Source organism: Dendrobium catenatum, unplaced genomic scaffold (genome assembly GCF_001605985.2).
Source record: "Dendrobium catenatum unplaced genomic scaffold, ASM160598v2 fragScaff_scaffold_1272, whole genome shotgun sequence".
NCBI classification, from domain to species: Eukaryota; Viridiplantae; Streptophyta; class Magnoliopsida; order Asparagales; family Orchidaceae; genus Dendrobium; species Dendrobium catenatum.
Window position 1 is genome coordinate 483,924 of NW_021319734.1, and position 13,960 is coordinate 497,883.

The 13,960-nt window shown below is 38.1% G+C and overlaps 1 protein-coding gene across 2 annotated transcripts in view; it reads right to left on the reverse strand.

Annotated features, from left to right (window-relative positions):
- Nucleotides 1–4,957: 4,957 nt before the first annotated feature.
- LOC110113068 (zinc finger CCCH domain-containing protein 34) overlaps nt 4,958–13,960 on the reverse strand; it is a 43,621-nt gene continuing 34,618 nt past the window's right edge. For both annotated transcript variants that reach the window (XM_020845493.2, XM_020845491.2), the window contains one exon: nt 4,958–6,820. In XM_020845493.2, coding sequence (XP_020701152.1) covers nt 5,204–6,820 — 1,617 coding nt within the window. In that variant the 3' untranslated portion in view covers nt 4,958–5,203. The remainder of the gene's footprint in view (nt 6,821–13,960) is intronic.

Genomic DNA, 13,960 nt, shown 5'->3' on the forward strand with positions numbered 1-13,960 from the left:
ATATAATCCTTATATTTTAATGCATAAAAAATAGTTCAAAAATTTGTCTTTCAGTTATGATAAATCTCTATCATCAATTTTCCATTAAGCAAATGGTATTTTAGTTTTAATACTATTTACTAATCTAGAAGGTGTAGAATAACCATCTTGAATAAGCTTCCACATATGATAATCAATTGATTGCATAAAGGTAGACATGTGAGTTTTTCAAAAATCGAAAGGTATATTATCAAAAAAATGTGGTATAGTAATTAAATATTTTTCTATAGCATTTCTATTTCCAAAGTTAGCCATGGATCTTAATTCAAAATTTTTCTAAAACTTAATCATATGAACCCCACTCTAATACCACTTGAAAGTTTGTGAGGGTAGTTAAACACTAAAGAACTAATCCCTAGGCTAACCAAGAGGGGGATGAATTGGTTATTTTAAAATTATCTAACAAAAAATTAAAACCCCTTGATGCGGAAGTAGAACAAATTTCATAATATCATAAATCAAAATTTTCAAACACTAATCAAATGAGAAAAAGATGGTACAATTAAAATGAAAATATTAAATAGAAAAACACGCCAAGATTTGTAGTGGTTTAGTCAACTTGACCTACGTCTACTCCTTAAAGACTCCCTCTCCAAGTATTACTTTAAATAGAAGTGACTCTCCTTTTGCTCTCATAGTAAGGCTGAGAAGCCCTTACAAAATCTTTTCACCAACCCGGTGAGATAGAGAATATTGAATTCTTTTACTCCTTCTTGAAGTAGGCAAAGAACCTGAAAATCCTTTTTAACCCTGCAAATGAAGGCAGATAACTCGAGAATCCTTTCACTCCCTTCTGAATTGGTAAAGAACCTTGGATCTAATGCTGATGAAGATCTCCCTTAGAGCCACCAAGGAAATAGGATAGCAGCTTGAAGATGATGAACACCTTGCTTGGAGCAACCTTTGTGAATTCCTCATAACTCCCCCTCATAAGAATCTCTCTCTCAAGCTCTTGCTCTTCCTTCTCTAAGCTCTCTCAGGTCAACTCCATAATAAAATATTAACTCAAGGGTTAATATAATTGCTTAAATAAGGAGTCTACAAAAGAAGCCCTAAGTTTTAATTCTATGCAACTGATCGACCAGTACGATCGATAGATCATCATGTACGATTAGTACAAAATAGCCCTTTCAGCCAACATGACAAGCACTGCCCTGTACAATTAGTTCAAGAGAATTAGGATGATCATCCCGGACGATTATAATATCATCCTGGATGATTAGTTTAAATCTATTGAATTTCGTCTAGTATGATACCCGACAATGCCTAATCACCCCATGCACTTCTTTATTATCTAGGATAAAAGGGGTCAATCGTCTTGGACGATTAGTTAAAAATTTATGGTATTCATCTAGTATGATAGATGGCGATCCCTTATTGTCCCATGCATGTTCTCTACTATCCAGGACGATCGTTACCAATAGTCCTGTAAGATCGTATTGAATTATGTTTTATCATAATTGTTCTCCTAATCATTGGATTAATTTAGGCATGGTTGTCACAAATCGTCTAGGATGATGTACATCATCATATACGATTAGTACAAAATTTGAAAATTAAAACATTTCCTAAATTGTGATTGGCGACTATTTTCACCATCTAAACTGATCGTCCTGGACAATGGGAATCGTCTAGTAGAATTAGTTTAATCACTCGTAATTAGCATGGATGCTCTAATCATGATTTCTATTTTAATTTATCGTCCAGTGTGATTTGAAATCATCCTCTACGATTAGGTCAAAAACAGAGAAGTCTCTAACTCACCAAATTCTCCCCCTGACTCTGTGTGTGTAAGGTTACATAGCTTGGAGTCCACCAGATACATGACCTGACTAAAGAAAAGTAAAAAAGTACATTAAAATTGAATTTACAGATAGACTCAACCCTAGTCTACCCGATTTTGAGCTAAGTTGCATTGCAAGTGATCTTGCATACTTAAAAGGTTAGTAAGCAAGGCAATAAAAATAGATATGCAATAACAATAGTAGTAAAGAAACAATAATATTTGGTATCATCTAGATCATAGTATTTGGATCCAAATTTACAACATTGATTGGCATATTAAACTTGTTGATTCAGTAACCAGAGTTGTGGGGATATTGTTTACTAACTAGGGATTGAATTTTGATTTTATAGCTTATAATTAAAAGTTCCATCATGATTGCATCAATATGACTTTTTGGTTATGTAGAATTGAGAAATGAGCTTTGTAACACTCCTGATTGATAAGTATCAAGATCGCAGACCCTAGCTTGTTATTTTTAATTAATATTGAACATCAAATTGTGTTTTGTCACCATTGTTATTTGGTTGGCTATATTTATGCGAACTTTATTATTAGAGATTGCTGAATTTGGCGAAGTATTGATCAAAATAGTCAGTACTCTTTTTAAACTACAGCTAAACTTAGGTGCTTCCTATAATTTGTTGGGAGTGTTGTGTAAGTGCCTGGTTTGAATAGTCGAAAATTAGAATTATCAGAAATAGTTTATTAGTAATCATATTTCATTAAGCTCAATTTGATATCCTCTCCTTTGTTGAGCAGTGCATAATTATGTCAACGTGGGAAAGAAGCTTTTTTAATACAAGACCCAATCGCTTTTTTTTTATTTTTTGTTTGGAGATTGCAAATTGCATTTAAGAAAACAAAGACCTATTACAAACTATAAAAAGAAACAACTATCACATTCCTTCTTTATTAGACTATACAAAGAAGAAGGAATGTCAAAAGAAGAAAATAAATCAAAACAAAAGCTATTTTCTAAAGTCAGAGTAGCACACAAATCGGCTACTTTAATACATTCTCTTGAAATATAATGGAAAACAACTTTATTAAAGCCATTGAGAAATGACAACTCTGAAACAGAATTGTGAGCTTTGCATGTTGATTTCATCATAGAATCTTGAGGGTTTGGCCACATTGTAGTTGTCACCTTCAATTATTATATCTTTACTTTCAAACATCCAATCTCGTAAAAATTCTTTCAAAGTAAAAATAGACTCCATCTCCAACTGATTTATGTCCCAATGCATTTTCTTTTTCCCAAAATCAAAAAGAAATTTACCTTTATGATCTCTAACAATGCCTCCAATGCTTGCAATATTCGAATCCAACAAAGAGGCATCCACATTTATCTTTATCGAATCAAGAGGTGGAAGGTGCCAACAAATACCAAACTCCATATGGAAGAAGCACCCCAGTCGACTAGCATCAATCGCTTACAGTAACTAAAATCACATAGCAATAGACCTAGGGGCGATTTTACCATGGAGGCCCTGGTGGCACAAGCCCCCACTGACTGTACAATTAATACTTAATTAATATCATTTATTACTACTTAATTACTATTAAAAGCATATTTTAGGATTTTTTTCTTTCGGTTTTACAGTTCTCGTCGCTCTACTCTACCCCTCCTTTTCACGCATACGGCGGACCAACTGAACTCCTATTTTTCTCTTTAAGCATTTTGTTGATATAATTTTTAAATAAAATAAACCAAAACATATTTGTATTATTATAAAAAATATTTTATTATAAAGTAAAAATGGAGAATCTAAATTTTGAATAAATTATTTTGAAATATGATAGAGAAAATTTTAGTTAAAAATTTATAGTATTTTGATATATAAACTTATAAAATATTTGATAAAATTATTTGATTTTAATTCAGAATTATTAATTTGTTATCATATACATTTCAAAAAATATATATTTAATTTTTTTTCAATGCAATATATATAATATATATATATATATATATATATATATATATATATATATATGAGAGTATCAAGGTAACTTATTATCATACAGTAGCAAAACAGCAATTTAGCAATTATACTAACCAAACAAAATTTACTAATTATGTACCTCAACTTTAAAAAAGCAGCTTTCTGGGACAATAATTTACAACTTGCTTTACTGACCAGCTACAACAGTCCCAAATGAACTCTTAAGTTTTGTTTGGGACAGCTTTCTTTATGCTCTTTATAGCATATTTTAATATAATATATTAAAAATTTTGTGCTAAAAAAGTTGCTTTGAAAAATAGTAAGAAAGCCGTCCCAGCCTAGTCTTTGCATTCATCAGACGTACTACCACAATCACATTCAATGTAATAAAGATAGAGAATTACTGAAAAAAATATAAGATTGGTGCAGGCACAGAGTCTTGCTAATAGTACGCAACTCCAAAACCCAGTAACTTCTCTCTGTAAGTATATACAAAATTAAACTTCCAATAGGGGTGTCAATTCGGGTCAACTCCGTCGGGTTCGGGTCGACCCGACCCGACCTGGATCTAACGGGTCAAACCAGAACCCCGACCCGTTTTTGCAAACGGGTCGGACATTTCAACCCGGACCCGACCTGACCGGGTTGCCGGGTTGACCCGAAATGACCCGTAACCCGGCTGCAGTTGACGACGCGCGAGGGCTTTCCGCTTTCGGCCGCGGTTGACGGGGCGAGGCTGCGGGTTCGGAAACGCACCAACGCGCGAGTCGCGCGACTGCGCTAGCGCCTAGGTCGATAGGGTTCGCCGGTTCGGTCCGTTCGGAAGTCGGAACCACGGGCGACGGGGCGAGGCAGCGCCGCAGCGGGCGACGGGGCGAGGCCGCGGGGCTTGCGGGGCATTGCGGGGCAGGCTGGGCAGCGCGGGCAGCAGGCAGCGGTTGAAAACGGTGGGAAATTCAAATTTTTTTAAAATAAACGGGTTGTCGGGTTGACCCGTTAACCCGCCGGGTCAACCCGAACCCGACCCGTTTTTCAAACGGGTCAAATATACGAACCCGAACCCGACCCGTTTATCAAACGGGTCGGGTTCAACCCGGATTTTCCGGGTCGGGTCCGGGTCAGGTTTTCGGGTCGGGTCAAAGATTGACACCCCTAACTTCCAACTGCACGTTAAGTATATACAAAATTAAACTGCAAACAGCACAGATGCCGAAAATGTAGCAGTGCTCAACGAGAAGCAACTCTCATTCTCAAGGGAGCGCCAAACAGGGAAGCTAGTAGTAACACTAGGAAACCTAAACTTACACTGTCTTCAAAATTATACTATATCAAAAATCACCTAAAGGATAAAAAATCACCTACATGATAGAAGAAATGAGTTGAATTTCACCAATAAGAACCCAGAAAAAACCTGTGAGATCACCCGAAGACCCTAATGAGAAAGTACGTTAACCAGCTTGGTCCGGAAGATATCATCATCATCAACATTGTCACTACCGCCATAGCCACCAATTTCATTAATCTGATAGCCATTAAGAAATTCTCTATTTCGCTTGCCAGCAGTAGCCTCGAGATGCCGATCATTTACTTCAGCTCCAGTTGTCCTATACTTAACCTGGCAACTTAGATCAACGTGCTCCAACTTTGCCCACATACTATCTTGAGGTTTTCCAAATCTTCTCTTGTCTTTAAGAATTTCCTCTAAAGGTTTTGGTCCCTCAAAGTCCACGGTCGCTTGACGCCTTTGAAGCTGAGGTCTAAAATCCTGATAGTTCGTAAAATCTGCCTTGGATCTGTTTTTCTCTTCTTTGATTTGGGCTAGAGTTTTCGGTCCATCAAAACCATTACTAATAACTTTTGCAGATTTCTCTGCATCAGGAGCATAGCTCTGTTGAACCTCAGAGGTGATACGAGAGTTTTTCTGTCTTCTCTTTTCCCTCTCCCGATGTTTGGAACGGGTGAACTTGCTAGTTCCTGATTGAACTTGTTGCCACCTTTGCCTATCATGATATGTGTCACCGTTTGAAGAAGTATTCATACACCGCCCTCGTTGTGAAGCACACCTACAGTGTATCGAACCATTTATTCCACGTCTTGTAAGTTGTTCCTGGCTCCTAGGAAGTGCATGGGACCAGCAACGTTTTCTAGAATAGAAGGGTAGCCAGCGACCATCAATCCTCCTGCGCTTCTTCAGATGTTCTCGAAGGTCCAAAGCAGCATCTTCTCTGGCATGCAATTCATGGACCCTACGCAGCAATTTCTGTTTCGGATGATCGTCATGCATTGGCTCAAATATTATCTCTTCCCTTGGTAAATGAGAGCTATGCTGAAAGTAACCAGCAGCATAAATATCATCGATGTAATCAAACTTTTCGTTAAGTCCTTCAGGATAACCAATATGGTCATAACAAGCAGGGCCATCAAAATCATACTCGACTAAGCTGCTGCGAAATAACTCAGATTCTCTAATATGAGCAAGTTGATAATCAACATCCTCCTCATAGGCCAATTGCTTTGAACCACCATCAACAAGTACATCAAATTCTGGTGAAGATTCCCATCGCTTATCTAATTCCTGCTCGACGCACTCTTTCGCAATTTCCTCAGAACTCTGATAAGGAGAAATTTGACCATTATGATCCAAAAGCTCAACAGATTGAATCGGGTTGTCAGCTGGCTCCTCACATTCGGGCAATATGGACTGTATCGAGGGGCTAAATTCCTCCAGTGCACAGCTAGGAACTGCCTGATGGGAAACCTCCATCGTTTTGCTCAGCACCAAGGATTCTGCTGGAAGTTCTACTGATGCTAGTCCAGTATCACCACTGGATATTTTATTTTGAAGAGGACAATTAGCAGCTGCTTCAGGAACTACTCTTGAAGCTTTTTGAGTAGGAAAGGTATCATGAAGGTAAGGGCACTGCTCTCCTTTGGCACAAATTGCATTAAAGTAGAAGTAGCAAGGAACATTCAACTTGCTCGTGGGGACAGCGGAAAATGAAGGGGTATAAAAGAAATCAGCTTTTACTCCATTGAACACTTCAAGTGGCTGGAAAAAGTAGCAACATGAGAACAGATCACAATTACTTGAAAACACCAATAGTACAAGGAAAAATATAAAAATGACACAAATTCAACTTGCGAAGAAGTAAACTAATAATATGTCATGTCAGGTTTGGTTGCTTCGGTTGAAAAATGAAATAGAGTAAATACAAATGGACAAAGCCAGGATAAGAATAGCCATCCGCACTAGCACACTTTGATTGGTTTTTACAATATAAAAATAAAACAGCATAAACTCATACACTTTAGCAGGATGGTCAAAGTGGCATGTCTATCCTGCTTGTATACTCATATGTACCTATCCAAATAATCCATAGATACCTAATAGGTCCTGGTTAAGGAACTCTGTCGAAATGGTCATGTCGCCAAAAAGGCTATCAATTGAAGGGAACGTGACCTCACAGAATACTGGTTGGTGCCAATCCATAGATCAACATTCACTCTCCGCTTACATCATGGCATGAACACTAGCTTTGGTAGCTCAATCCCAAGGCGCCATCATCCTCGACGAGCTTTGTCAAAGGATGCTTCCAAACCAATCTACACACTGATAGCCACTCACAATAGCAAAGCAGCAGCTATCTACACTGCTAATATCCACGAACTGGTTATAGGAAACATAGCTCAAAAGCTCGAGGCTATGATTTTGTTGACTAGGTCCATTCTCGAATCATGGCTATTTCCATCCAAGGGAACTCCCCTCGCCCAAAGATCTAAATATTTCCTCTAAGAACTCACTCTTGCATCCAAAGTACCCCTTTCACAGACTTGCTCTAAATGCTAGATCCCGAAAACTAACCCAAAAATATTCACCCCCAAGATTAATCCAGGACACTCAACTAGGAGGGAGCCATGTCAAAGGCAGGGATCCACATGGGTATCAACTAGGTGGGTCACATGCCTATGTCAGTCCATAACATTCAAACTATATATTATATTTTCTATTTTTATTCTAGGTATAACCCTCCCTGTAGCCTTATTAGTCCTATAAATAAAAAATAATCAGTCATATTTTAGTACTTAATTTTGGATGCTATAGGAAAATTTTTAGTGTCACTCGAAGCCTTTCATTATTTCTCCATACTTGCTCAATCCTCACCGAATTTTCTAGCTCTAATCCATCCATCACCTGCAAATAAGGTAAAATGTCATCCACGGGAAAATTTGAGAACAATATCATCAAAGGTATGGTAAGTGTAGATTAATGCATTTGACCAGAAACCCCAAATCACCATTGAACATTGAGAACTAAGCCTACACTATTTTTCATGACTTGATGAAAATAGAAGAGAGATTTACTAAGATAATCTATGATACAATAGGGAGAATGTGGAGGACTGCACCAATGGAGAGTACCCTAGAAGGATCATCTAACTTGACAACTCGTCGATGAAGGTCAAAGAACAAAGCGCTTAGTTTGAAGCCCAATGCCAAAATACTTATAGTCACACCAATGATGAAGAGTACAAACCTACACCTCGGTGAGTGCGAAGGAGGAAATTTGAACTAACCATTGCATTTTCTAGGGAGATTGCCAAGGCAAGACCACCTTCCATGTTTAAAATGTCCAATCCAAAATCATACCGAGACAAGTCAAACCCTACCTACCATGTCTCATATTTTGAGTCGGATGCCTTGAAGTGTTGGTTATTCTTTACCACCTTCAAGGAGTCTGCCCATTAGTGGTTCTCTCGCCTGCCACTAGCCGTGATCACTTCATTCTAAATGTTCAACAACAACAACAACAATATCAAGCCATTATCCCACTACGTGGTGCCGGCTACATGAGTTTTTTTTCTTTATTGTGTCAAGTAAAAAGTCAAATTCTCATTTAAATCTAATAAAGAAAGGTTATTTCTAATCTTTTCTAACCAAGTCGGTTTAGGTCTACATCTATCTTTCCTAATATAAGCAAAATCTAATACATCTATTCTCCTAACTAGATCATTGGAAGGCCGCCATTTTATGTGGCCAAACCATCTAAGACGACTCTCTCTAATCTTATCTTCCACTAGAAGCTACACCAACCTTTTCACGTATATGCTCATTTCGAATCTAGTCTCTAAGTGTAAAGCCACTCATCCACCTGAGCATCCTCATCTTTGCAACACTTAACTTAATATTATGATTCTCTTTCAATGGCCAACATTCTGCACCATAAAAAATTGTAGGTCTCACCACCATCTTATAGAATTTTTCCTTACGTTTGAGGGGTACTTTTCTACACACAACAAGCTCGGTGCATTCCTCCACTTCAATCATCAAACTTGAATTCTACTAATAATATCCCCATTTATTTCACCATCGCTCTGAATAATAGAGCTAAGATATCTAGGATGTATACTCTTATTAATGACTTGATTGTCGAAATTCACAACCCCCCACTAGATCTATTACTACTAAAATTAGACTCTATGTATTCGGTTTTAGATCTACTCAAACGAAAACCTATAGACTCTAGGGTTGATCTCCATAATTCAATTATACTTTCAACTCCCTTTCTAATCTTATAAACAAGAAGAATATCATCAGCAAAAAGCATACACCAGGTTACATCCCCTTGCAAATGTCTAGTAAGAGCATTCATGACTAAAGCAAAAAGATATGAGCTTAAGGTTGATCATTGATATAATCCAACTCAAATAGGAAAATTCTTGGTCAAACCACCTTGTGTTTGAACACAAATAACAGCACATGCATACATATCTTTAATGACTTGAATATAAGGATTATTAATCCTTTTCTTTTCTAGAACTCTCCATAGCACTTCTCTTGGAACTTTATCATATGTTTTCTCTAAATCAATAAATATCATATTTAAATCCTCCTTATTCTATCTATACTTCTCCATAAAACCTTTTAATAAATGTCTAGCTTCCATAGTAGATCTACCTGATATGAAACCAAATTGTTTTTTAGAAACTTTAATATCACGTCGTAACCTATGCTCCATAACTCTCTCTCATAGTTTTAAAATATTGACACATTAACTTAATTCCTCTATAATTCGTAAAATCTTGTGCATCACCTTTATTCTTAAAAATAGGAATCAACACACTCATTCTTTACTTATCTAGCATCTTTTTAGTCTTCAAAATAATATTAAAAAGTAAAATAAGGCAAGAAATTCATTCATCTCCAAAGCATTTCCACACCTCTATTAGAATATCATCAAGTCTAATAATTTTTTTCACACTTCATTTTATTTAAAGTTTCTCTAACTTAGATTTTACTAATACGACAATTAAAAAAAAAAATCTTTATTTTCATTTAGGTTTATTGACCCTATATCTCAAACCACACGAGAAAGGACCCAAACTGATGAATAAAGCGATATGAGCCTTGGCGCCACACGTCACTTGAAGGGTCAAACGACCTCTGATTGCCAATCGGATGGCGTCGTTGTGATCAGGATGTCGAATTCTGCTAGGTCGAGGCCCCTCGAAGTCGAACCAGATGAGATCGGTCAAAAAAGATGACTGACACCAGAAATTAAAACACGAGACTGATTAAATGACGTTAGATTGACAAACGGACTGTGTCGTTATGTTCGGAACACTGAAAATACCCTAAATACATTACCAATTTATTTAATTGAGATTATGCACGCAAATCGAGACGGTCTCATGTAAAAAATTATCCTTGAACTGCTCAAATGAAGTCTGATCGTGAAACGGACTGCGTCATTGTATTCAGAATACCGAAAATACCCTAAATGCACAACCAATTCATTTAATTGAGGTTGTGCATGCAAATCGAGGCGGACCCATTTATAAATTACTCTCGGCACTGCTCAAACGACGTCCGATTGTGAAACGGACTGCGTCGTTGTGTCCGGAACATTGACAATACCCTGAATGCACTATCAATTTACCTAATTTCGATATTCGGCAAAATTGACACGTAGAATGAGGCAAGAATACATGCAAAACGAGGAAACACAAATCGATGCAGTTTTGACTTAACTAATATAGTTTTGTCATTCAAAATTAATTACATAAGTGATGGAGTACTAATATAGCACTTAACTTGGCAAAGTGTTAACAAAGTTCAGATGCCGAATAAGGAAAATGTCAAACTCAACTTAATGTCATAATCACATTACTGTGTTCTGTAGAATTTTCATCAACCTGTCAATCCAATGCAGCTGACTTTAAAATTGTGCAATAAGAGGCGCGTCTTGAGGCGCGCCACTGCGCAATTTGACCCAAAACCGCCTCGAGGCTTACGCAATTCCTCTCCTGGCAGAGGCATACGCCTCACTTGGACTGAGGCGCGCCTCAGAGGCGCAATTGCGCAACTCTGGCTAAGGCGTACGCCTCAAATATATGCTTAGTACCGCTCAATATATGCTCGGTATAGCTAGGTATTTGCTCGGTACTGCTAGGTACATGCTCGGTACAGCTAGGTATTTGCTCGGTAATGCTCAGAACCGCTAGGTACATGCTCGGTACTGCTAAGGAACATGCTCGGTACCACTCGGTATCTTCCCATAAAAACAACTTACGAACTTCAAAAACAAATAGAACTTCAAAATTACTCTTACAATAAAATTTTGTTCCGGGGGCGCTGTCCCTTGACCCCACGACCAGACCAGGCAGGTCGAACCCGGCCAGGGGGCAGCGCCCCCTTGGACCCCCGGCAGTCCGGCATATTGTTCTATTCATCATCTTTAGTAATAGTTGTTAGTGTTAGTCTACTTGTTCATGAGTGCATGCTTTGATTGGAAGACATTGGACTCTATAGGAGAGGAGGAAGGGGTGAGAAGATTCCCTTGAAGACCCATTTAGTGATGGGACATGATTGATACTTGTCTCATATAAGTCTGGTTAATCGTTTTGTGGAGCACGAAAATTTATTCGCAGGCACTAACGAGAATTTTACAGAGGACTGATCGCCTGTACGATATTTGATTTCGTCTGGTAACTGAAAATTTTTAAGCAGACGAGACTGATCGTTGATTCTTCCATGAAATTACGAATATCTCCTTTATAGTTTCGTCTGGACGAAAATTTTACAGAGGACTTGGATTCTCCTGTACGATATTAATTTTCGTCCTGGTACGAAAATTTTCTACATAAATCCTGGCAATATTACAGAGCAAATCGCCTGTACGATATTTTATAATTTTCGTCCTGGACGAATAGGGACTTAGAAGAAAAATTTTTAGAGGCAAGTTCCTTATTCGTTCCCAAATGCTCTGTAGGAGATAACTGTCTGACCTCAGTCCAAGTAACTGATAACGGAAAATTCGTCCGTAGTACGTCAATACAAAAATTAATATGATCTCCTTATTTGTGTGTGCATGTTTTTTTATTCACATCAAGGTTAAAATCAACTCCCTTCAATTTGATTTTAAGCAAGTGCAAGCTTCATAAAATTTAAGGTATCTCATGCTGATCTTTTATTGAAGTCCTTCGCAGTCTGGAGTTCTTTTTCCCTGTAATGTTAGTAACACACAAGAGACAAAATACAATCTTCCAAAAAATGTTAGGAGATAACTACACATTTGAACAATAATGTTTTGATCATCAAAACTATAGTAAGCTTGTTTTTGCACTCACAAGAACTGTAAAACATGCAATAGGCAACATTTTCCTAAACAGATAACTACCCTTGGAGCATTTGGGTGTGGTTGCAAGCATCATCTATTGGCAGCAGCAACTCATCTGCTTGACACCAATAATGAAGGCAAGCACAGAGCATACATACTCAGAATGTTTGGTCCATACCTTTGAGATCGCTTGCTTCAAAACCATACATTGTAGAATCAACTATAGGTACGCAAGATCTTCCTGGTAGGTGCTTTGTGCATAGTCTTAATAAAGTCAAGGTGATACAGGAGCATCAATGAGCAGTGCAATAGTACTTGGTGGTCTCACTTCCAAGAGCAATGTCGCTCGTGATCTCACACTAACGTTTCTGCTTCAACTTGTCTCAAGACCTGAGCATAACTTGAGTGTTCTCTTGTTTATTTCAGCTGCTTCCTTCTCTGAATCTCTCTATCACAGCGTTGCCAATCCCACCAAGCTTATAGATGAGATGCCCAGCAGTTTTTTTACTTCGCCAGAGTCGACATGGCCAATGACACACCATGTTGATATGAACCATTCTCCTTACCCATTGGTTATTTAGATTTCAGAGCTGAAGGGCAACGGCACAATAGGTGGGATTTCCGGAATCAGAGCGCAATTATAATTTCTCGCCATCAGCTTACCTTATCAAAAATTGATATTCTCTCGTTGCAACTGAAGCTGCTACTCTCTCTCTAAATCTTGCAGTAGCTTCAAATACACTTACACTCCTTTGCAGCTTGAAACCCATCAAGAAGAGGAAGTTAAAGCTCAAGCTGTTCATCACTCCTGTATTGATATCACCTCGTGAAGAGTATTGTTGATTAGTTGAGCAGACGGTTGAAGAAGGTCTGGACGGACGTGAAGAAGAGTTTGGCTTTTGGTGAACTGGAGGCTCACAGGCGGAGGAGTAGGTGCTGGGGCTTTTTTTGGACGTGAGATTGAGGAAGGATTTTTGGCTTTTGTTTGAATGTGACTTGCAGGAAACGGGCTGGATGCTGAGTTTTGTGGCTTAGGGTTGAGGCTGAATTGGGAGCAGGCCTGAGAGCTGCTTGCTTTGGCCGACAAAGGGAAGCGGACTGTGATGATGAGGAGGAAAGACGGACAGGGATAGGAGAAGAGACCTCCTAACCGTAGTGGGAGAGAAGGAAAATTGACAAGGGTTTTTGAGGCGTGGAAGTGAAGTAACAGTGGAACCAATAAGCTCTCTTTTTGTTCATTTTATGTAGGACGAGCTTGCATTTCAAATGAGAATTGTTTAAAAATTGTTGTAAATAAGCCATCGAGGCGTTTTTTCGTCCCGTGAGGCGAGGCGTAAGCCTGCGAGGCGGTGTGAGGCGTAAGCCTCCACGGCGAAGAATTGCGTAACTCGAGAATTAAGTTTTGCAAGTAAAAAAGTCGTAATTCTATCATATAATAAAAACATCTAATATTAAATTAAATAATTAGGGCGAAGTAAGAATGCATAATATCATGTCCCATAAAGTACAAATACCAACATATTAGTCATTCAAACTCCAAGTACACCAATTATAGAAAGAATATATTAATCC